Consider the following 25705-nt stretch of genomic DNA (forward strand, 5'->3'; position numbering starts at 1 on the left):
CATTGCCCTTTCCTGTCCTTTAGTCAATTAGCTCTGTCCGTATTTTTACTTAATTTTATATATTTAATTTAATTAATAAAAACTATTCTTCTTATTACTTTAAGAATAACTATTTGAGACCTTATGACTTATTTAAGAAGATATGTTTTAACTAATTTCTAAGATGCAAGTCACTTTACTGAGAAATTTAAACAAAACTGATTTTACAGTGAAATATTATAAATTTTCAATTATTTTTTTACTATGCAGTGGATGGAGAAGGGTACTTTACACGGACTCACTACTTTCTCACTACTCTCTCTATCTTCTAAACTGGTGCGATCAGTCCAAGTGGAGTTCAGCAAAATCTTTTTATTAAACCTGAGATGGTAACCCCGTTGCGCTGGCTCTAGATAAGCCCTTCTCGAAACTGTTTTTACGATACATAGCGTATTTGTGAGAAATTAAATTTTCATAATTTAACTAGGTGCGAGTGTACTTAAGTGTTTAATTTTAACATTTAGTTCTTCAATGTCTTAGTAAAATATAGTACCTTGATAAATCTTTTCTCGTACTTTGCAGCCATTTATTTATTTTTTTGTTTTGGTTATAATTGGGTTCGTTGTAAATTATGTAGATATTGCGATTAATCGGTTGGCGTTTACTAAAAATAAATATAAAAAAGAATTAAACTGCTTGATGAACTTGCCTTAGTACTGACGACCAAGATTAAATCCCGGAAGCGCTCTGTTACATAACTTTATATAGCTCGCAAGTTTACACGTTCGGCATAATGTCTTTGCTGCTCTTTTTAACGCTCTTGCGAAATTTTCTATTTAGTAGTTTTTGTACAAACTGAGGGATTAGAAATTATCCTTGATAATTTGTGGTTTGTTTTAGCTAGTTTACTATTTTAAATTAAGAGTGTTATTAAGGATAACTATAATTTAAGAGAACTCTTATGATTCTACAGGCATATTAAGATTTTATAGTTAATGTTCCTATGGATAAAAAAAAATTGTACATATCACTTCGAGAGGCACGCGCTTAGTTTTTAGTATATACCAGGATTTTACCCCATTAAGAGAATGTGAGTTGTGTATGAAGAAGACACGTAAAATAACTTCTACCAGTAAGAAACCACCACTAGTCAGGATGTTCCCTGGACATAGAATCTTTAGAGTTAGCATTCATAGAGCTAAATCTCACTCAAAGAGCACGTGGTATAATGCTTTAAAAGGTAACTTCACTTCTATAAATATAGCTGGGCGTTGTGTAGAAGAGTAATATTTAATAGATAAATGTACGTATACAAAATTATTAAATATGAAACAATATAAAGGAACAATAACAAGTATAAAATAACAAACAAGACGGGCATACTATAAAAAACAAACAAATCAAACAGAACACTAAAACAGAATAAAAAATATTATAAGAGAATAACAGAGTCGAACAGAACCCTGTAGCAAAAAAGTCCCCAAACTATTAAAAAGGTAAACACAAATTGAGTTTATCCTCCAGCGTGTAAACGGTGTATATACTTGTAAATGATTGACCAAAATGGCCCACAAGTAATGTGAACTAATTTGAAAGCTGCGAAAGAGCGTAACTAGGAGGAATGGAGCCGGGTCTACCACGTGGTATGGTGTTCATCAGGGTATCTTGTATCACATTATATTGACCATTCCCACTTTTACCTTCGTCTTTTTTACTTACACAGAGGTTAGCCACTATACCCACGGGGATTCGTGCCTAAAAAAGAGAGAGACGGAGGCAGTGGGGTGCACTTCTTTAAGATGAAAAGCGCTTTAGCGCTTTATCCTTCTCAGCATTTATTTTTACGCCCTATTACCAGCACCGGCTAGCAAGTAATTCCAACTACTATCGCTGCAGATGTTGAGATATTAACTTCGGGCAACTAGACGATGCTTAGACTTCTGTGACGTTGACATAAAGTGCAAGGGGCATAGGTTGGTTTTCAGGGATTTGGATACCATGTAGATATAGCTTGGGTAGGGGAACAGCAGAGGCTCTAGAGGTACCCATGCGGCTAGCGGGCGTGACTGTGAAAGAGTGGTGTTAATACAAATTCGGTAGACTGGCCCTTACAACACTTCCAAGTTTTCGTAAAGAGTCCACGAGACAGTTTGTGCAAGGACCTTCGTGTTACATGCGATCAAAGGCTTTTCTAAATTTTAATTCCTTATGAGAAGCGCTGGCTGTCCAGTAGTCTAGTGATTGTGCATAAATACAAACTAGAATTCCGTTAACACATTGCGCTCTTCTATAAACGCTTTTAGTTGCTTGCAGGACAGCAGCTCAACAATATTTCCCACTGCCGAGAGAAGGTTGATAGGGCGAATTTGCTAATATCTGGGGAAGGCCGTGGCGCCTCCGACGACATCACTACGTTGACCCTTTTCCAACATCCGGAAAAGAAAATAGTAAAAATATTAGATTCCATGGTTGCTTCTTATTCCTAAAAAATGACTTTTTCTTAAAGTTTCTATGAAAAAAAAGAAGATAGGTTTTAATTTATAAACACTACGCTTTATAAAAATTAGTGCACAAAAATAATTGTAAAAAAAATAATAATTTTAGGAAATTTAGTAGCTTAAATGAAGGATGCAAGCGGAGAATTATAGTCAAAAAATATATATGGGCTGTTGAAATTGGTAGTTTAATTGTATTACATAAAACTATACTATTAGAGCGCATGGTCGATATTACCCAAAAATCTTTTGAAGAGCTACAATACTTTCTAAACAGAAAACATTTTGCATAAAATTTTTTAAATAACTACTTTTCACCGTTTCTATAATTTATTTATTTAAGTTTAAATTTGAATTGGGTTAACCTAACCTAGCCCTAACCCAATACTACAACGCTCCTTCCTTGTACAATAACAGTAGAAATTACATTCTATACGAGTTTAGAGGACCTCCAAGTAAAGGAGCTAACATTTGACAGACTACTTTTATAATATAATGCAGTAAACTTATTTGAGGGGCTTACTAGGCAATCGACTTTTAAAACGTTTAGTTATATTAGAGCTTAACTTGTACTGCTCACAGTTAGTTACAATTTAATAGACTTCTTAGAGACCACATTTCTCAACAGGGGGCCAAACAATGTACTCGACTGTGGCGAGGTTCTTAAGGTAAAACCCATCAGCACTTTTGGTTGAATAGGTAAAACTAAGCTGACAAGTCTGTATTAGTAGCTAATCCTTTTTATTTAATTAGTAACTGACACAGTTACGACAGCAATCGTCTTAATGCGTCCATTAACCGACTTTGTGGGACGGATGAAGATATTACTACAGGTTGGTTCTACTATAAGGCTCCGTCAAGGTGGATGTCGACGCTAGGGTCGATTTTTCCTTAGCATTAATACTAGGAGAAGATAGAACACTCATTAACAACCTCTATGGTTGTAAGGATGGTAATTTAGCGTGACAGATCGTGTCCAAGTAAGAGGTAGCTCAACTTCATGATGTTCGGTGGAGCTAACTCGAACAGAACTGTTGAGGTTGACCATAGTGCCGATCTTTTTCGGTCACTTTATGAATAGTAGCCTAGGGTAAAGGCGCTTACTCTTGCCACACTCTACTAAAGAGTGTACAACACTGGACAAAAGCTCTGTTCTATAGCTAACAGTCAAAAGTCTTTAAAGTAGGTCTATAGAGCTTGTAAGGAGAATCACTACCCCTAAATTGTTTATTCATTTGACTTTAGTGAATAAAATACTCAAAAAGTACATCGAACGTTATTATGCCAGAAGGAATCGAACCCCTTCAACCTAGGGGAATTTCTTTACCAGCCTTGGCACGGTTGAAGGCCTTTATAATAAAGATAAATTTTTGTGGGGCATTTGGCCGGGATCGTGATCATGGTTTCCTTATTATTCATATCGGCATTGATATACTAGCTGTATTGCATACTGAACCGTTTCCTTCTTAGGCACGGAAATCTGCTTCCTTTAACTTATGCAATCGGACTTTTATAATTCGATGTTACTATATCTTACTTTCCAAATCGTTGAAAGTTAGCAGAGGTTTTTTTTATTTCCAAATTAAAAAAACCATGAAACTTCATAAAAGACTATCGGCTCATAAGTTTACTATCCTGCAATGGCAGAGTAGCGGAAGCTGTGATAGATACCCGCAGTATTAAAATATTTGCGAAAGAAAAGGACATCATTCCATCCATAGTCGCAATAAGTTTTTTATAGTAGTAGGAAGATGCGCACTGTTAGAGGTTAATTATAATTTAAAATGCGTACCCTTTCATTCTCTTATAAACATTTATATCTTTCTATGCATATAAATAAATCAATTAAGGATGTAAAATTGTTCTAATAATTCCCCACTGTTCGGTTTAGTTTGGTACATTCCGACATATATTTGGTAAATTCAGAAAAATGAACTTTATTAATCTTTTAATCATATGAGAAATGTAACCTAAATTTAATACAATATTTTACATAGAGTAAAGTAATATAACTTCAAATATATAGTTAAAACTGGAGCAGCGGAAATACTCATTGGAATAACGTTTAATTGTTAAAAGATATCATGAAGTGGATTAACAAAAGTATGTAACAGGAGATGGTTTGCTTTATAGTATATACAAAAGAAATTTTTGTCGTGAAGAGCCTTTTAAAAGTATTCTATAGAATCCCTTAATTTTTCTATTGTAATATCTAATTAAACTATAAGATGTTATCATGAAATTCTGTGCAGTTAAAGTCCAGCATAGATAATAATTTTTTTCAAATTGTCCTGTGAATCTGAATGCAAGCAGAAAACGACTTCAACGCGTAGAAATTTCGTATCGTAATGCTAGACAAGAATTAAAAAGGGACAAGTACAAAATTAATCGTATTCCCTCTCGCTCTAGAACACATTTTTACTCAAAACTTTTCAGACGAAAACACAAAAACCTATTAGAACAAGCAATCTATTAAGAAAAAAAATAATATAAAAAACATTAACACAAAAGACGAAAAGTATACATAGACTCAAAAACTTTATAGTTATAAGTGAAGTATTCCAATCTTTAAAATTCTAAATAATGAAAACAGGTCGTATGCCTATGATAAAAAAAAATTTCAAGATGAGCGAACAGTAATAATTAAAACTAGTTAAATAAGGTCTGCCTGCAAATGCTTTATATTACATTATATATTACATATTTATTATAAACGTCAAATCTTTTGCTAATACAATTTCGAATACCCTTCTTTTTTATACATAAAGTGTTAGGTAATAACTTTATCTGTCTAGGTAAAGGTGAATCTTATAACCTTAAAGAAAAATTAGTTAAACATTTCCAAAAAGCCTGTAGCCTCTTTGTAACGTCTTTTTATTTTACTAATATCTAAATGCTATTCTCATGCTTTAGCCAAAATAAGAAAATTTACTTTAAAACCTATAACAAGTTAATAACTGTTTTGTTAGAATTTAGTAAAAAAAACTGTTGTAAGGTCTTTCCAATATTCGGATTAAAACTGTACACAACAAAAAAGTTTGAGTATATTATTATTAACATAGTAATTTTAGCATATTTTCGGTTGTTTATGACTACAGTAAGTAATTTCCGACTGTTTTAGACAATTTTTTAATTTTACAAATCTTACTTATTTCATAGCCTCTTTAAAAAGTAGAAACCAGAACTTCATAAAAAGTAGTCAACCTCTTTACTAGACACATTAACATGGCTTACCATTAAGTTAGAAAGTGTCTACTAAACACGTACCTTCCAATTGCAAGATGGCGGACAAATTTACAAAACAACTCCCTATTAAATTTATAAATTTTCAATAATATTATTAAAATATAATTATTTGGGGTTGTAGAAGTTAAAAACAAAGTTGCTACTCAAAACCTCTTTTTTTTAAATTAAAAATAATCTCAAATGCGTTGACCCTTAAAAGTTGAATATAAAAAAATTATTAACATGAAACTTTTATTTATGTATTGTTAAAGACGCAGGCGCGCATGAGGAGTTTAGTGTCTCCTTAAAATTATAGCCAATAACGACTGTTTTAAAAACTAAATGATGCGTTTTAATGTTATTTCTGATTAGCGTAAAAATGCTTGTAAACCGCGTCTTCTATCTCACTTTTCTTTGGATGGCAGCATCAGGCGCATTTGTGCCTTGGATCGTTAATCATATTTTGAGACGTTCGTCAATTTGTGTAGATACTTTAACGAAATTTGATATTACTGTGCCGTTTTAAGTTGTGTTATCTTACAAGAGTCCGAAAAAGATCGGACCTATATATGCGCGGCTTCTGCGTCGGTTAGTTCGACGGCCTGCCGGTAGTTAGAAACAGCCAAGGTTGACTGACGGGTGCCATCCTCAAAAGGAGTAGTCTGTGGTACTACACTAAATATGATCTTGCGGTTGTTAGTAACCCTCTTTGATTGAATGCTTTCGCTGGCCCAGACGAAAACCACTTACACCGAAGCGATTAGCTGTGCGTTTAGCAATTTGTTCATTCGGTTTTCTAAATCTATTCAGTGAAAGGTCAAACGTTTGGTCATGAATATGGTTACCCTGCTCATGATAAATAAATGGAAGCTGCAGGCTACTGTGGAGACACATATCGAAAGATATACTCTTAAACTTGATAAAAATCCCGCAGCAGACAGGTTCATTTGGCAAGTGCTACATTCCCTGCATCAGGTAGATTGTTGCATTATCTCAAGCTTGAAGGAATCTTTGCTTAAATCAAGTACTGGTATGGAAACTAAGAGTTTTGCACAGCATACGAGCCTAGTGACCTGTTGGACGAAAGTAATTCACGTTCTGGAGCGGCGTATATTAGAGTCACCATTCGGAGTAATCCTCACTGAAAGCAAAAGGTGAGCTGTGTACGTTGCTTATAATGCTATATATGTTAACTGAAACAACTAAGTTGCATGAGTACTGCTCCCTTTAGCTACTAACTCCATGCGAAAGCGCTCGGTAGCATAGGCTTGTGCCATGACTGACTGCTTTGGTACTATCTAGTTTACTTTAGACGTTAGTCTAGTACAATAGCTTACTAGTAGTAGCGTGGTTCGAAAAAACTAGTAAGTGAGTATAGTGCATATACTGTATGCTATATTCGTAGTATACTTGCACTAGTTATATGCATATATGCATATATACTAATGCTTGTTACTATAGACTATAGTATACTATATGTAATATACACTCTACTAAGTATTACCATTACCTAGTATATATATATATATAAGCACGAGCTACAGGAGTGTAGCAATTCTATAAATCTATTTCCGCCTCTTTCCTGCTTCCATATCATTGACGTAGGCGCTATAGTTAATATATATTATAATACTCGTACTAAGAGCATGTATTGACAATTAAAAATTAAAATTCTGAGAATTTTAACCCAAAAAAGTTGAGGAAAAAAGTTAACCAAACCCTAGAAGATAAGTAAAGTCTTCATGACTTCTCTTCATTGCTTCTTCGTTCATTTTCTATTAAATTATGGGATTTATAAAAAAAGTCTATCAGATTATTCTGATCTAAATAAAGAAAATGCTTCATTTAATATAGTAAGACGTAAAGTAGGAGAAGAGAACCAAATCCAGTTTTAAAACTGAGTGAGGATGAGGGTAATTACTAATGAACGTTTTGCCCTAACTAAAAAATTGTTGCTTTCTCAAATTTAAAGACATGCCCTTTAGTAAAAGAACATAGGTTTGGAGTCCGCCAATCACCTTATAAACGCACCACATGGACACAGTTACTTGCTCACGGAAACTATTTGGTAACATGTCCGAAAAATTAATGGTATAATATAAGATTGATGAGGGAGTTTGCTACCACAGTTTCTTTAAAAACTATATATTTTTGCACCCGACTGCACTATTCTTATTTAAATAATTTCGATGAGCATATTACAACGTTAAAAATTAAAAAATTTTTGAACGGTATCACCGCAATAACGAATTCTGGCTTATTTTGTGTTAGCATAAGATGTTTGTCGGTTATTGTGATATGTTTACCTCTAATTAAAATTTTTTCTTAGGTTGACGTTTCCAAAGGCTATGATTTATATCGTTGTGTAGAAAGTTGCCTAAATGACTATAAAATAGAAAATCCAGCGATAGATATAAATATTTTACAAGTAATTTCACTCTTGTATAAAAGTTGGGAAAACTTTAGTATAGCGGTCTTACAAGTCTATCTTTTAAAGTTAGATTTGTAAAGAATTTATGTTATTCTTTTTATCCAGCTTCATTTTTGGGGAAATTTCATTACCCCATTGAACATAAGCGTAAACTATGCTCAAACTCGTAAAGTTGATTACTTGCTCTTTTGTTCTTTAGAAGTAAATCTCTAATAAATAGTTTTACTTTATTTTACTTCTTCTGTGTTAGGTTTTTGTTCCATTCCGTTCTTTTTTAAAAGTCTTAGGGCACATGACTAAGGACTCCTTCGTCGTAGGAGTTGCTTTATCTGGGCACAAGTTTTGTGCTGGGGAAACTGTCCTCACCGGACTTACTTCTCCTTGGAGTAATAGTCTACTTAAGTTTAATTTTATATAAATAAATTTTTTTTTAGATACATTTGCTTTGTGGAGGTTATCCACACTTGCTATTGTGGGTTTTCTCAATGTTAGTGAAGGAAACGTACTGGTGGACGGGGGCGTAGAAGTTAATATTTTAATTTTTTAAATACATATTAGTAAATTTAAATTGTATTAAGGAAGTTCCCACTATATCAATGTTGCAAAGTATTTATCCTGAAACTACAAAAGCGAAACTTATTAAACTTTCCGACGTAGTTTGGAATACAAACTGGTTTCTTAGTTTTTTAAATTTACTTAAAGATATAGTTCTAATTGCTACATGTATTATTAGGGAAGATGAATCTCGCTCTAGTTGGCATATAAAAAAACTTACTTCTAAAATTTCGCGTTCCTCAGCGCAATTGAAGTTATTAAAACTCAAAAATGGCAAAGTGGAACATATTGACTTAAGTTGTTAAGTTGCGTAGATTTATTGGTTACTGAATGAAAGTTTGGTTTTCATTTAAAAATTAAGTTAACATAAATTTAATTTTTATTGATTCGAAATAAGTTAAACATTAAATATTACTTACTTGTTGATACTGTTTTGGCTCAATAACTTGAAGGAGCTCACTTTTTTCGGTACTGTTAGCCACGTGTGTCCTTTAATTAGCTTGCTCATGGTTATTAAACGTAGGAGGGGATAATTTTTCTGCTCTTTGCTTCCCGCGTGGAGCGTGCATATTTTGGTAGAGCGGGTCAGCTAAATTAATATTATATATAATTTGTCTAATAAATATATTTATGCATTTATTCTACCTTGGGTGTATATATATCTACGCTTTATTCCCACTACCAGTGATAATGCCATTTTAAGCATGACAGTTTTATTAACTAGCTTATAATTGTTTATTGAAGCCTTTTATAATACTTGAATTTTTTTTTTTAGTGCAAGGACAATAGTTTTCATTATGCTAGAACAGTTTTTGTCATCAATATTTAGAATATAATTTTATTAAGCCTAAAGCTTGGGATATTTATTTAACTGTTTTTGGTCTATTGTTTACTGCTATAATTTTTATTTATGGTAACGGTTAACTAGCCTTAGTATACTCTATAACAAGACGAAAAACAAAGTTAAGCAAAATGGTTTTAAGGCATTGTATTTATTTAGGCTTTCATTTACAATGCTTAAGAGTCTCTGATTTAAACGTATATATTATGGCTACTCTAAGGAGATTTAGATAAATTAAATTTTTGCGCTTAGTTGTCTTGCATTTTATTTAGACTAAATTACTCACAGTATACTTTATTTTTTAAATTAGTAATTTTAAAAACGCTTAATATTTATTGCGCTTTATTAAGAGGCGATTTGGACTTTATAATTTTTGTTAAAAAAGGTGGTATTGTATTTCAACTACCTTCACTTTTGTTGAGGGTTGACTATTTTCTTCTAAAATAAGAAGTCGTTCTGGTTGTGGAATCATTAACAAATTTCAGAACCTCAGCAGGGACGATAACGGGGTTTTTTTTCAGGTCTCCCTAGGGTAGGGTGGGTTATTGTAGGAATTTTGAGGGTTTAAAAGTTTACCAAAAATATCATCGTGAAAACCTCCCTCCCCATGGCTTTTTAGCCAACCTCTGCGGATAAAGTTGATGACAGGTCTCATTATCAAAAAAATATTTTTATAGGTAGCGAAACTTTAAATCTATTTATATAATATTAGATTTTAAACTATTTTTACAATTCTCTTTTGAAAGTAATAAAAACATCATTTTTACCCAATAAAGCTAATATTAAAAATTATAAAGCTGAGCTTCTTTAAGGTATCCTTAATTATATACAAAAATTAAAGTTTTTTATATCCCTTTTTTAATTTTTTAATAGTGTAAGTTAGAATTAGGTAAATTATTTAATCTTGGTTATAGGTTTACAAAGATCTGGTTACAATAACCTGAGTGAATTATTCTTTGAGGTTTGGAAGGAACTCTAGTTTCTTAGTCCTTTAGGTGTACTACACTTTAAGGAAACAATTGTATATTGTAAGCTACACTAACACCTATATTTTCACTTGAATTCTCGAAGTTTTAGCTTAAGTCTTTATTTATTTAACATAATGTTTTGTATACTAAGTAATTTGAACTTAATATTAGATGTTATAAAAAACATAATTTTTTTTGGGGTTAGAAATATGCAAACAATACTTAATTTTAACAATTATATATAAATTTGAAAGGTAACGTCAGTTATTTTTTTGCTTTTATTACACATGCAAAATATAGAATTTGTACGACAAACTATTTAGGTACAAGTGCTCCAATAAAACAGATAAATATAAGAGCCTCGACGGAAGTATAATAAAGTTAAAGGGTAAAGAGTACTAAATAGCAAGGACCCTTGAAGTGCTAAGAAAAAAAGTAATTCAAAGAAAATGTAATGTAGTCAATAAGTAAAATATTTGTGCTACTACTTATAGATATACCAACAAAAGTATGTAAAACGGTTCACTTGGTCGCAAAAGCTAGCTTACAAGATTTTATAGTGTGAAGTATATATAAAATATATATCTGATAACGTAGATTGTAAAATGAATAAAAGGTAGAGATAACATCTATTTTAAGTAAAAAAGATGTACTAATGAGCCCTAAAGCTAAGGCATTCAAAATTCCGATTTACTATCACAGTTTAACTTTAACCCAGACCAAAAATAAACAAAGTCCATTAACCATTAGAAAAAAAATTTTAGTAAAAAAATTGACTCTCCCACCAAAAAATATTTTTTAATTTTATAAACAACATTCTTAAAAGGCCAACATCTAAAAATTTCTCTATAAATCTACAGGTGACCTGCGACAGGCATCAAACAATGTATTAAAAGATTTTCCTAAAGTAAGAGAGGTAGAAATTTTGTATCTCTCTATTTACGTAGTCTAACTAGATTGCCAATGGGACCCTATCTGGAGTTAATTTCAAAAACTTACAATAATCCACTTTATATGTCCCCACAACCTCGTGTGCCGTGTTTAAACGTTTCATTTTGTTTATCCACGGCAATGTTATCAATCCTTTCTATTGAAATATCAACAAAATTCTAAGGGGGTTGCCTAATTCCTGCAAGACGGGACACTGGTATATGCGGGATATCTAAAGCGTCAAATATTGAACTTTTTCAATATAAATAAGTTTGTCAGCACACTAATAATCCCCAAAAATGTCCAAGGGTTCCTTATCTGACGCAGTCTTGGATACCTTTGGTATTGATCCAGTCGCGCCACACGTGGCATAGGGTTACTGCAAACCGGTAGCGCGTTTCCTCAAGGCATCACCGGGTGAATACATCCTTTCCAAGCAACTGCTAGATTGAGGTAATTCACTACGAATATTTGTTTCAGAAAAGTGAAGTGTTCGGCAAACTCTTGTTCCTTACCTCTGCTTTAGAAAGCCTGCATCCATTGCTGTGGATCTGTAAATTAATCTACCAAGCCCAAAATATGCGTGAGTGGTATGGTGAGATCTAATACTTTAGATTTTAGACAACTAGTAGCTTCTATCCTCCTGCTAGCATCTTTTAAATTAACATTGGATAAGCAAATAAAGAAGTTGTAGCTAAGTCATTGGCAACTGCTTTAAATATACTATATTTTTCATTATGCTTAAGAAGAATGTACAACAAACCCAGCATTTCTTCAAAATCCCATTTAACAGCCCTTTTAGACCTCGCCTCAAGCATCTTGACTACTTTATGCAATTTTTTCTTTCTTCATATATAGTAGCTCCTTTTAGGTATGCAACTGAGATAAACTTAACACCTTTAAAATTTTTATTTTCAGGAGCTGTTTTAAAGAGTGCGGTATATGATCTCTTCTTAAGAAATGTTCTTAAAACCTTCTAAAAATTTTTCATCAGGAAATTTAAATAGTCTACCAATTTTCAGTCATACATCTAAGAGGAACTTTAATTATATCCCGAGGAAGTATCGGAAATTCAAACTCTCTTCGAATTCAAAACAGCACACTTCGAATCTGACGAGAGAGGAAATGGACATTACTACCCCCTTTTAAAAGAAATTCTTTCAGTACTATCTCAAAAAACAACCGTATAAAACAAAAAATTACCATCAGAAGAGAAAAACTATTAGAGACATTTAGAGCATTCGATACAACCTTTTCGAGAAGAACTGACGTTTCACAACAGGAAAAGCCAGCCTTCTCAACATTCATCTCGAAATGCTCCATACAATCATTAACGTGCCAAGAGGCTAAGTTAAACTCTACACGTAACCGTTTAAGGAATACATAGATGCCAGCCCCTTAAGAACACTTAGAATTTTTGTTTTTTATTTCATTTTTTTGATATTTTTTTATTAATATAAAATTATTATATTTTAATTATAAAGAGCGTAAAAATATTATAACAAAGTACTTTTTGCTTTGCATTATATTTATATATTTTTCTCTGTCCTGTTGTAGTTCTTTATAAAGAAAGCAGTTGCTTTTGTAAGTGAATAACAATGTTAATATAAAAAGCATTGAAATATGCTTTTTTTAAATAAAAAATTTTTAATACAAATTATGACTTACGAACGTTTTAAAATCTTCTATCAAGTAATTAACATTTAGAAGTTGGAAACAAACTTTTACAAGTAAATTTTTTGTAGAACGTTAATAACAGTTATAACCCAAAAGTTAGAAATAAATTTTTAATAAAATTTTAATAACAAGAAAAATAAAAACCTTTTTAAACATCCAAGTAAAATTTATGTACATCAATAGGAATAAATAGAAAATCATTAAAATTTATTTTATATTCGCAATAGAAAATCATTAAAATTTATTTTATATTCGCTCTAGTTAATCTGTCCGGGACAACTTTTTGGTGAAGCGGGCTGCATGGCTCGAGCATGCTAACTTTGAAGTTTTTTCTCAGCATATTTTCTGGGTTATTCTCTTCTTTTCTTCCATTTTGTATAATATTTGTAGGGCTTGAAAGATTGGCGTTAAAAACAGGCGGTGAGATTTGCTCGACTTTGATTCGTCCTGAATCTTATTATCTTTAATAATAATAATAATAATAATAATAATACTGATAATAATAATAATAATAATAAAATTAATAATAATTACTATTTAAGTAACACTCAAACTGGTCACATACGTCCCCATTGAAGAAATTATGATTGGCGAAGATAGTTTTAACCATTTTTTCCTCGTCCAATTGGGAGCTACCTGTACCATTGTCATTCGTGGAACCACCAAACAAATGTTAGATGAGCCTGAACGTTCCCTTCGTTACGCTCTCTGTGGTTCTTTCAGAAGTCATTATCGTCATTATTATTATCATTATTACTTTTAAGCATACCCAAGTATATTTTTAGCTTTTTTAAATTACTATAACTATTTTTTGTACTATTTTGTTTGTTTAGTGTCAGTAAGTACACTTACTAGTGCGGATCCACGTGTTGTCCACTGGGGGACCATAGTGAGATGGTTATGAGCACGGTGATCGACCGGCTGGCGGTGGCTTCCAGCGGAAAGGAGTTTTTTACTATCAAAGCGTTTGCTCGAGCACTGCGGCAGGTTTTCCCACTTTAATATTTTTTATGATTACAGTTTCAGATTAATTTTTTTAGCGGTTGAATATTACATGTATATATAAACTCCCCAACCATCAAGCTATGCAATTAATGATGATAACCGGCGGCTACGATGGTACCGAGTTAATCTCCCAACTTCGCTCTGATCATGTGCAGGGAAACAAGACTTTGGGGCTCAGTAATCTTAAAAAAAAAAATTTGTGTTCATTTTTTTAATTTTTAATTTTTTTTAGCGGGAAGATATGATGAACGGTTCAGTGTGCGATATGCAAAATTTTGGTGTTTTAGAATCGTATAAATCCAAATTGTACGTATTACTCTCTGCCTGCCCTTTGTCTTACTATGTTTCTCCTTTCTTTTCGTTGATTAAGTTTTAGCTTGTGGGCTGTCTGGCCTGTTCAGGAGCACTCTAGAATAACATTGTTTAGATGTTGTGAGCACGACTGATGGCCAAAGTTATAGTATTGTCTGTTGGTTGTATGATGCCCGTTAATTCCGTCATATTTTTTTTCCCTTTTAATGAATGGGTGTATTCCAGGCAAACTATCACTCTTGATTTGATAATTCTACAAGTGTGCTATGATTTAATATAATATATCCGTCTACTGCGCAGTTGGGCGGCATTGAAAGCATTACCTCCTTCTATGGTGCGGTGTATGAGGGCCTCAAATTCGAGTAATTTCTACTGCTTAATGTCTCATACTCTTTTATCCCGAAGATTTCACAAGGAGTTAGGCGCTCATTGATGTGAGGGAACTATTCGTGAGAAAAACTGCGCTGTCATTGCTTCGTCCCAGTATTCGAGCATATTTTTGAATGCTTGAGCAGTGTTCTTGTCATGTTGCACAAGGTCTGGATTTCTCTCACTCATCATGATTGATGATAGTCTTTCGGTGTGGTGGATGTTTACTCCAATTTTACTTGTTAGTTGGTACAATGAATTCTGTACTGTGATCCAATCGTATTTATTCCGTAACTGAAGGTAAAGTCTTTTTGTTAAGCCCCCTGTTCATGATGAGGCGGTTGTGTGGGCTGAACCATTCATAGAGCTGGTTTTTTACTTGGTCTTTATGTATGATGAACTTTGTGAAGATTTTCTTTGATCTTGCCGCGATTGTAATGGTTGCATAGTTGTGTCCTAATTGAGATCTTTCATCTACATGTAATTTCTCGGTTATTCTCATTTTGTGGATTTCTTTTGTGTTCATTGACCTCTTTTTTTCGGGGGAGATGCACACTTCGCATTCTTGGTTTTTAAAGGGCTGAATTCCAGGCATTTTGTGCTTTAGCTGTTTGTAATTAGGATGTCCGTATTTACAATGCTTAAGAGGCTGAATTTCGTGCTTTCCAAGCCTGCCGGTTTTCTTTTGGTCATTAGTTAGTGGTTGATTACATACGCTGACGGAATGTTTGTATTGAGGTCGGTTCTCATCGCCTTTTTCGCTTTGGTGTCTCCAGTTCTAAGCTTGATTTTGACTGTTTGGTGCCTGAAGGTAGTTGTGAAGCCGCCTTCGTTAAATTTGCCACTGGCAAGAGGTTTTGCTTGAAGTTTATATCATATATAGCTTTACCTTGGTCCAATGCTGCTAAACTCCAGTCCTTTTCGTGTAAGTCTTTCCCTGTAATAGTATTGATTGTACTATTTTCGTTATCTATCTCATATATTAGCGCTTAATTTTGGATTATGTACGGGTAGGCGGATTTATCTAAAATCATAATGAGAAGATAGCTAGCCTTACATCAGTTTGAAGAAGTGCTGTGGTTTCTTTGGGCTCTAGCTTGAATTTTGCAAGCCACTTCCTTGTTCCCGATTTCATGACAATAGGTGCATTGCGAATTCTTATTTTCGCAATATTGCTGATATTGTATGTTGTTACATCTTTAACACATGCATGCCTTTTCTATGGGCCTATTATTTTGTGACAGATAACGCACTGTATTGTTTTATAACCGCAATTGCTGTGCATCGTGGTAACCACTGCATTTTATAGCATGCAGTGAGGGCCCTTGGGCGCCTTGTTTAGTAGTATTGATGTCAGTGCATTCCAGTTGTGTTTGTGCCACATTTTTCTGAGAGTAGTGTACCCAACTGTTTAAGCTGTGCCTGCTTTCAGCGTGTAGCAAGGGGTTTAGTGCATAGTCATAATCTATTATTTCCTGTTGTTACTGTAGTGTTGCTCTAAGGATATTATGTTATATTTGTACCTATTCCCGCTCCAGTAGATTAATGCTATCTTTAAAAGGTCCTTAAATTTTGGCAGGTTAGGGGGCTATTTCCAGTATTGTACATTGTTCGTGCACCATTGCTGCAAGGTAGTCTAGCCCGTTTCTATATTGTAGTATATATGTATTTTTAATTTTGTGATGTTGCACAGTTCTTTAAGCTTAGCCATGAGCGTTAGAGACGATCTTTTGCCAAATATATTTTTTACTGTTTGAACTGCTAGCTCAGTTTTTGTAGTTTCCAGTTCTCTCACCCTTGTTTAAAACTAACATGTTTTTATAAAAATACTATAAATCTAGATTCTTTGCGACAAAAAAGGAAATAAGATAGTATTTTTTAGTATTTTTTTATTAAAAAAAAATACACAAATCGACACTAAACCATAATGTCAGGCATACGGGTAAAAAAGTTTACTTTCATTTTCACGGTAAAGCTCAACTCCGGGTTAGAAATTAATAAAGCCTTTAACCTTTAAGAAATGTAAAAAGTAAAAATGGTTTCTAACTTTCTTACAAAATGTACTTTTTATTTATATCAACATCCACCTTTTAAAGTTCATATTTACCAAAAAGTCAAAATTTTTCGTAAGTATCTCCAGGTGTATTACAGCGGACATCTAACAAATATATTTTTTTAAGATTTTTCTAAAGTAAAAAGGTCAAGAGTTCTATATTTCTTCTTCTCTATTCTCTTGTGCAGTCTGACTAGGCTACTGGTAAGCCCATTTAGGGAGTTTTTTCTAATAACTTGGAATAATCAACTTTATAACTTAACTATTATAATTCTGTGTGCAGATCCCTGACGTCTCATCTTCTCAGGTCATATTATTAATTTTTTATTTTCCGACATCTTCAAAATATAAAGGTCTCCACTTCCTATAAAAGGCTCAAACATTCTTATATCCTGAGTCGGGCATTCAACGCTAATAATCTAAACATAGGATTTTGTAAATGCGGTAACGATCATCGAGAAAAATATCTAAAAATGCTAACAATGTCTGTATCTGATTAAAAACACAAAACGCAAAGTTAGCTCTGTTATACATGGCACTCAAGTATTTGTTAGACCATTGTTGTGATATAACAAGTTACCCATATTTGGCATGTATTATCCGGTATATAGCATACAGAAGGCAGCCTGTTTGCATATACCAGAAATGGAGCCAGAAGAAATGCTGCACTATTGATGCAACTTCCAAAGGACACACTTGAAACAGCTCTACATGAAACGCCTTACTTAGATATAGAATTGCTAAAGACATTGACTCTACTAGCACCATTTATAAAAATTGACACTACTAGTATTACTAGAATAGTTAATATGGCATTCAGTAATAAATCTGTATTCTAATTAATAGCCATTTCTTCAGAACTATGGAAGAAATTGTCCTTTCTAAGTTAGAAATTAATAGAGCGCTAAGGATTACAATATTTGCGACTTATTATTTGGATTTCAAACATAAATTAGTAACAGTGTACAAGGAAAGTGTTGCCACAATACGGATGACATTAAAAAAAAAATCAGGATCCCTTCTAGGAGCATATATGAGGAGGCAATACAACGTTGGATAATTGAAGGAAGGAATAACGAAGGCAAACAGCGTGGCTACTTTTTAAAGTGTAAATAAATGATGATTGCATACAAGGTTAGCAAAGGGAACTTTTGACAAGATAACGGGATATCTTTCCACACGTAAGTATAATTACAATCCTTGTGATATATACGGTGTGTATTCTAAATATTTTACGGACCATGAGCACGATCAACGGATGAGCAACTGAAATACCAGGATCTGATACGAGCGAGTGGCTCTATAAAAATAAAAAATATGGGGTATATTAACTCCGTATATGAGGACCATATGGCTCAATAACGCAACAATCTGAAAAAGATATAAAAGTTTATGACTAACAACCGTGAGGAAGACGATTGTATAATTCTTTTTGACTAACCATTTTTTATATATTAATTACACAGAGAAAATAGGGAATTAATTGATATACTTGATGCTATTACAGCAAAAGTGATATATTCACTGATTGTAATAAATATTGTGTTCATTGGACTATACCGACTTGTAGAAAACAATATATGAATTTTATATGAAAGTTTAAAGAACTGCTGGTTTGTACATTACATGGGAATGTAAAAGGCTGAGTGTTAGAAATCCAACGTTACATAAGGCAATATTTTCTGTAACCAAAATTTTCAGAAGCATTTTATTTAAGATTCAAACATAAAGTTAACTGAAATCATAAATCACGGCATTAAAGGTTGAATGAGCCATGCATACAGAACCATAAACTAAACAACTTGTCGGTTGGGATAAAATATGCAATTTTCAGCACTTGAGCGTATGTGAACAAATTTATAAATCACGTTGACTGGGCAGAGGATATTAAAATATCGACTACTAAGCAATATATTTCTTAACAGCATACCAATCATGTGGTGGAAATAAAATTTTCAACATCAGGGCATGAGTGAAACAGGTTATACACGAATTTAAAAAAAAACAACGGCTGATCCAGACCTGTCCATGCATGTAAAAAAAAAATTTGAAAATTTTAAAGTTTGTAGCGTGCCTATATTGGATACTACTGCCACTGGGAACTTCAGGTAATGCATATATGAGCGCCGAGTTCTATCACCAACCATTATCGTTAATTATAAGGATAAAGTAAATTAAATGGTATGTTGGTGCATTTCACACTCTAAGCGAAGGATTTATGAAAGATATGACAGATAAAAGATGTGAGGTTATGATTTCCTACAAAGAAGAATTAAGCAAAAATTCGTAGAGAATTTTTTAATAAGCTAGCTATAGATTTAGTATTAATTTGGCAACCATTAATATCTGATAATTTTATTTCTGAGTTTACCGAAATGTGTGGTACTTGTATTGACTGAAGCGAATTCTGTACCCTTAGACTTAATATAGATTTAGTAAAAGAGATAAAAACAAGGGAGATGGGGATGTATTAAGTGATAAAAAATTACAGACTGTGTTTACACTAGAAAATTTAAAGAGAACATAGATTGAAGCCTGGTTAGATATAAACGAGGATGTATCTCATTTAATAATACAAAGGATAGTAGCGATGGTTCTAGCGGTTGTGGAAGTAGTATACCCCGCTTATGGTTCTAGATAGTGGGGAGTTTTATTATATGTTAGAATATATAACACTCACATCATGACTGGCTTGTAGTGGACACAACTATCATGATGCCTTCAAACGAACTTATAATTCTTATTACATCATAAAATTTTTGGGTAGCCATGCAGAATGTGGTAACTGACTAATCACATGTGTATGCTTTTCCTGTGTAGCTTTAAAACTGGTTTCAAGAAAGGCTACAAAAAAAAATTTTTCAAGTTTTTCTGAAGCGCCGTCCTGCAGACCAACGTGCCTGTTAACAATTTTAAAATAAAATATTGTATACTAGTTACTTGGAAACACTTATAAGGTTATTCAGAACGGGAAATTATGTCATGTCATAACTATGTAAGCAATTTACTTGATAAGCTACCACTGCAAGTAGATGCCATTAATACTTGTGCTGAATGCGATAATAAAGTTGATATAAAGTTACCATATCTTCGACCAACTTGTCATAGCCATACAGTTGCAGATTATACTTTGCCGTTTAATGGTTCAGATGAAAAAATCACTGAAGTAGTATTTAAAAAGAAAACACCAATTGCAGAAAAAGATAAATTTGTCGAAGGACTTAGACTTATTGCACTTACAGAAAATGGCGCAAAAACCTATTCGACATCGGAAAACCCATGTTTGGATTTTCTTTTTCAAATTGTTGAAAGTACTGATCGTGGCAAAGTAGAATCCCTTTTAACACAATCTTGGGAGTATGACCCTTTAACAACACTAAAACTTATCGCAAATTTAGGAGATGTACGACATGGCAAATCCATAAAGACTGCATATCTATACTCTCTATATTGGTTGTACGATAATATGTTTAGTACACTAAGTGCTAATTTGAAAAAGTTTGTTAATATTGGCTGCTGGAAAGATTTACTGCATTTGCTGATGATGACCGCATTCAATGGACATTTACCAGCTCACTTGGTATATGAAGAGAATCTTAGTTTGTGTAGAGCTCGACTTAGGGAATATAAACCTAAAAATAATAATAGGGGCAAGTGTTATTATCCCTTTAACCGGTACTATAAAGAGAAACGAGAATATGACTACTTACTGAAGCAGCATTATGGCTTGAAGCATAAGGATATAGTAAATAAGTATGTTATGCGCGAACATCGGATAGCATACGCCAAGTTCGTATATCTGACTAATATCAAATACCGTATGCTTCATAATGCAATAGCAAAATTACTTGCTGTTGATTTATATGAAGAATCTCTCAATACGGAAAGAAATTCTCCTATCGGGCTTGCTTGCAAGTGGAGGCCATCTCTACAGAAACATCACGACAAGTATACACTAATATGTACGACCATTGCAAACAATTTAGCAGACCTTAACAACATTGTGCACCCTGACGGAAAATGCCTGATAACACAAACGCATCTAAATAGGCGGCAATATTTTGAAACAATCAAAAAAATGTGTAAGTACAATCATATAGTAGAAAGTGTGATCCCGCTCTGGTCGGAAGTACGCTATGAACATGTACCATCTAAGAGTATGTCGCTGCATAAAAGTTCATTTTTAAAACACGACACAGAACGATTCACAGGTTTTGTGAATAGCAAGGAAACAAAAGCCCATGGATCAGTAATTAAACCATATGAATTTGTGTCAAGTTTGAAATATTCTACAGATGATACGCTTGTGAAGCTAATAGAAAAGCAGTGGGAGAATCTAGTCTCCGATTTCAAAAATGCAAATTTTAACCAGGCTATAGCAGTTTGTGATGTCTCGGGTTCTATGAGTGGGGCCCCTATAAATGCTGCCATTGGGCTTACTCTTCTAACAATGGAACTTATCAATCCTCCATGGTCTTATTGCTGTATAACATTCGATACAGTACCGCAAATTTTCAAGGTGAATCCCGAGTGGTCATTATCTCAACGAATTCAAGAGTTGCAACAAATGCCTTGGGGTTATAGCACAAATATTGATGCTGTCTTTACCTTGATACTTGATATTTGTGTCGCCCAAAATTTAACTCAAGAACAGATTCCAAAAACACTCTTCATCTTTACAGATATGGAATTTGATGTAGCGTCAGAACCAGAACATACCAACATTGAAGTGGCAAAAATGAAGTTTGCAGAACATGGGTATATCTTACCTCGGATTGTATTTTGGAATTTGCGTGATAGTTCATCAATCCCAATAACTGCTACAGAAAAAGGTGTTATGGTGTCTGGGTTCTCTGGAAATCTGCTTAAGCTAATAAGTGGATGCGATCTAGATAATATAACTCCAGAATTGTTTTTGAATATTATTTTAGAAACCTACAGCCAATTTACACTGTAACATATGTGAAAACAATTATTTAAGTAAAAATAGTTAAGTATATATTTTAACAAATTGAAAAAAAGTTAAAAAAAATTAATAAAGCATGTCAATAAATAATATTGTTTAGGTTGCTCCGCTCCGTTACAGCAGTAACGGGGCACGGATATACTCTGTACCCACCGTCACGAACATTTTGTTGTAATACTAAAAATAATATTTACTTCCTTAGGGTGGTTCGAATATAGCATTGCGACTAGCAAGCCAGCTTATCAAGCAGCAGTAAGAGCAGTTGAATCTAGAGTAGCGGCTGACATGTTTGTAAATAATATTGAGTACTCTGAAAAAAATAATTTGGCTAATGGACTATGAGAATTTTTGGAGAACAAAAAAAAACTGCAATTCCAAATAAGGTATGTTCATTCAGTATAAATGAGACAAAAAATTACACAGGTGTTAGTCTGCCTGCAAAGTGGGCACAACCAAATAGCCTATCAACAACTAAACAGGATTGCTAACATTGCCAATAGACAACTCACGTTCCTAGCTTTTTTAGATTCCTCTTAATTCAAGATTATGTTGCATTTTCAAAAAATTTTGAATCGGGTAGACTGGAGCTTACAAAAACCACTATCCAGCTGACTTATACGATAAATCAACTGTTCATAATGAACTTGGCGTATTCCACCTGCAATGTTTCAAAGGTCTGTTAGATAAAGGTATGAAACTATAACACTACTATAGATGCCGAGCTGTTAATCTGTTCAGGTTGCAAATTATAGACCCACGAAAATGATAACTGAAAAAAAACAATCCCAACTAGCTCTGGTTCTACTGTAAAGGTGTGTGTCACAAATAACTCAGAGTTACCTATATGTGAAGGCCAGGTAACCGCCCATATCTATGTACAACCAAATAACAAGGATAGCCATATTTAGCCAGAAAATGGAGAACATGGTAATCCACTGGCTTGTAGAGGATCCTACACTAGACATGAATGCTTTAGATAAAAATTAAGACGGGTTGTGTGCATTGCTCACGTATTTCAGACGTACTGAAGTTGATGACGTAGCTATTTCTGTGGATGGCCCTGCCTCTAAGCTAATTGTAGAACACAGAAAAACCGAATATAAATGTTGTCATAAAAAACCATCTATAAAGATGCGTAGCTACGTTTTACATTTGTAGTTACAAATAATAATAAAATATTTTTTAACGTAAGCAGTATGTATTAATATAACAATATTCAATTTCCAAGCAGGAAATATTAATGTATGCTTTAACTGGTTATGAGTATGGAAATACTTTGCGTGGTACTCCTAATTTGCATCTAACAAAGGTGTATGATTGCAAGTCATATTATGTATTTTATACTGTATCTTAGTTCATACATATGAGTAAGGGCTATTCCTCTAGTAATACAGTATTCAGTCAGATACACGAGATAATGTGTCACTGACACTATTTAGTTTAACGCATTTTGAAAACGGCACAGCACGAATACTTAACTTTGAGGATCCTTGTTACACGGCAGGTGAAACGGTTGATAACCGATATCTGTGGCTATTTTTTGCAGTTCAGATTTGTAAGGAGTTAAGCTTGGAAGTTCATAGGGTAGGGGAGGGATTGTGATATCTATTAAGCTTTGTAAATTCCATCAAGTCACTAGTTTTTAAAATAGTGTGACTTTCTAAGAGAAGTTTTTTTGGGAAATGAGAAAAGTTTTATTGATTTACTTCTATTCTCTGTTAGCGTAGACGTTAAGTTTATCTACCAAGGTGAGTTAACTTATTTAAATATTTAATTATTCAAAGTGAAAGTATAGCCGTTACTTTCATCTCTAAACGCGCTTTGAAGTTAAGAACAGCTCAACCAAACCAAAATTTTGTTAGTTATAAAACTTTTTAAGATACTTGAACGTGTTTGTGTTAGTTTTTATTGTCCTACAAACCCTTTTAATAAACGTGTTTAAGGAAAGTCTATGAAGAAGAAGAGCCAGGGAGAGTTACGTTAAACAAAGAATATTATAACTTTATATACATCTACATAATATATATTGATGCCCTTATTGAAGTATAATTTTGAAGAGTTGGTTGTAGTACTCTTCGATATGACTTTGTATATTTTGAAAAAGAGCACCAGAAACTGCACCGAAATTGTGTAAATAGATAATAAATTCATCAAAAGATTAGAAAGATGGCCTCTTGTTTGGTGGCAACAACTTTTACAGGGTTGCTTAATAATATTTCATGTAAGCAAAAAAAAGGGTCCCTTCCTTGATAGTGAATTTGAAGATATTCCATCTTTTTGCTAAATTTAAAAAAAACTGAGGCTGAAGTGAACAGATCTTTTCGAGCAGCTGAAAGCACGGTTATTGATGTAAGACAACAAAGATTTAAGGGGGAAATATATATAAGTTGTTTCAGTTTTTTAGTAACTTTGCTTAAAAAGAAATTTATTAGTTTTTTTTTTCTTCAAAGCTATGATAATAAAAAAAAGTTTAAGCCTTGCAGACAATGAAGCTTATTAGCAAAGTTATTCGTTATACTTACCTTCAAACCTTTAAGTGCCTAAAATAATTGGATTCTTCCACCTAAATTTTTGAAGCCAAGAACGAAGAAATTTTTATTATAAAGGATTTTCTTTCTCAAGAAAATATGCGTCATGGCTTCAATTTAATTTTTTGCAGACTGCCTGTAACCTCACTTTAAGGACTTTCCCCATAAAAAGAAGTAAACTGCTCTCTTATAACTTAGCGGATGATTAAATTAATTGCTACAGTAAAATTACTTGAGCAGATTAGAAGAGGTTCGTGCCCACTTATTCACAGGTACTCTTACTCAGTGATTGTTAAGGGCATAAGCATTAGATTAAAAAGGAAGAGAGCTGAGAAGGAAGGAGTAAAGTTAGAAAACCTAATTAAAAGTTTAAAAGAGCTAAAGTCTTCATATGGTATAGAGTAGAATTCCGACTTTTCTTATTTCTTGGCAAACCTCCTAAATTGTTCCTATTACCTGAGAAAAAAAAATAGCTAAATCTAATTTCCACTTTTGTAAAGCGCAAGTATTGACCGAGACCTTAAACACAATCTTTTTGGGGATTATGGATGGCTTTTTTTCCTTTGATATAGCCTTAATGTGTTTAACTGATCGTTTATGAAATAATGCTAATAGAGTTTCTTCTAAAAGGGAACTTTGATATTCATTTTCTTCCCAAAGAACTTTCTGGTCTAACAAAAAGGTTTCGGTAAAAGCATTCCGTTCCCCTTCTTAAACTTTCGAAAAAAAAGAAAACGGCGTTTTCTCTAGTTAACAACCTTAAACCTCTTACAACTGAAAAGGAATTATTAAAAAGAACTAAAAATTTGTTTCTCTTAACAAAAAAACATATTAGGGTAACTAGTACCTGTGAGCCCCTCCATTCTAGAACATATCTATGCATAAGGAATTAATGGAGCATAAGGAAAATTCTCTTTTTGAGGTTGCTCCAGAAATTTTTCTTCGGCAAGTAAAACACAGCTATTGCCCCCGTTTGAGGTGTATGACTCGCTTTGCGAAGTCAAAGTTTAATCCAAGAAAAGCGGGGTTAACTAACATTTGTCGCAAGGTCTTTTAACTTTATTTTAAAAAAGTTGAAAGCAACGAATTCTAATAAAATAAAGTGATTTTTACTTCTGAGGCTTCTTTGCGAGAAAAAAGATGTTTTTTACTTAGTAATGTAAGTAATAATCCAGAAATTAATTGCTCACAAAACTCACTCAAGAGTACCTTGTACACGGAATGGGGAAATAAGATACCCTTCCCTTCCGGTATTTCAAAAACAAACATCTTTGCTTTAATCCTAAAGGATCCTAGCTATAATTTTTTTGGGTTTAGGTCTATTGTTCATTTAAAGGACGCATTAAGAAGAATCAATAAAAATAAAAAGGT

General features: G+C 33.2%; 2 protein-coding genes and 2 long non-coding RNA genes across 5 annotated transcripts; all 4 read left to right on the forward strand.

The window, feature by feature from the left end:
- Positions 1–7933: 7933 nt before the first annotated feature.
- On the forward strand, positions 7934–8990 carry LOC135120654 (uncharacterized). Its single transcript, XM_064044991.1, has 7 exons — positions 7934–7965; positions 8029–8127; positions 8236–8331; positions 8381–8516; positions 8565–8656; positions 8709–8803; positions 8864–8990. Exons 4-7 carry the CDS (start codon positions 8423–8425, stop codon positions 8988–8990), a joined length of 408 nt encoding a protein of 135 aa, XP_063901061.1. The 5' UTR covers positions 7934–7965; positions 8029–8127; positions 8236–8331; positions 8381–8422.
- A 5042-nt stretch (positions 8991–14032) lies between these two features.
- On the forward strand, positions 14033–14407 carry LOC135120659 (uncharacterized). The gene is made up of 3 exons (XR_010278679.1): positions 14033–14088; positions 14142–14283; positions 14339–14407. It is a non-coding gene; the product is annotated as an uncharacterized LOC135120659 (long non-coding RNA).
- Positions 14408–14839: 432 nt separating this feature from the next.
- LOC135120658 (uncharacterized) lies at positions 14840–15924 on the forward strand. 2 transcript variants are annotated; one of them, XR_010278677.1, is made up of 3 exons: positions 14840–14955; positions 15034–15712; positions 15774–15924. It is a non-coding gene; the product is annotated as an uncharacterized LOC135120658 (long non-coding RNA). The 2 variants fall into 2 exon arrangements; XR_010278678.1 differs by having other exon boundaries at positions 15802–15924.
- Positions 15925–20384: 4460 nt separating this feature from the next.
- On the forward strand, positions 20385–21797 carry LOC135120653 (uncharacterized). The gene has a single exon (XM_064044990.1). It carries the CDS (start codon positions 20385–20387, stop codon positions 21795–21797), a length of 1413 nt encoding a protein of 470 aa, XP_063901060.1.
- The last annotated feature ends 3908 nt before the right edge of the window (positions 21798–25705 follow it).

Source organism: Zophobas morio, unplaced genomic scaffold (genome assembly GCF_036711695.1).
Source record: "Zophobas morio isolate AGI-343-1 ecotype UQ-CSIRO unplaced genomic scaffold, CSIRO_AGI_Zmor_V1 ptg000404l, whole genome shotgun sequence".
Lineage (NCBI taxonomy): Eukaryota > Metazoa > Arthropoda > Insecta > Coleoptera > Tenebrionidae > Zophobas > Zophobas morio.

What these genes read in the sequence shown, in the direction of transcription:
- LOC135120653 (XM_064044990.1), top strand. Translation starts at nt 20,385, where the DNA reads ATGACCGCATTCAATGGACATTTACCAGCTCACTTGGTATATGAAGAG.
- LOC135120654 (XM_064044991.1), top strand. Translation starts at nt 8,423, where the DNA reads ATGACTAAGGACTCCTTCGTCGTAGGAGTTGCTTTATCTGGGCACAAG. An exon ending in CGGACTTACTTCTCCTTGGA is followed by an intron (nt 8,517 to 8,564) that starts GTAATAGTCTAC and finishes ATTTTTTTTTAG; the next exon opens with ATACATTTGCTTTGTGGAGG. An exon ending in GTAGTTTGGAATACAAACTG is followed by an intron (nt 8,804 to 8,863) that starts GTTTCTTAGTTT and finishes ATGTATTATTAG; the next exon opens with GGAAGATGAATCTCGCTCTA.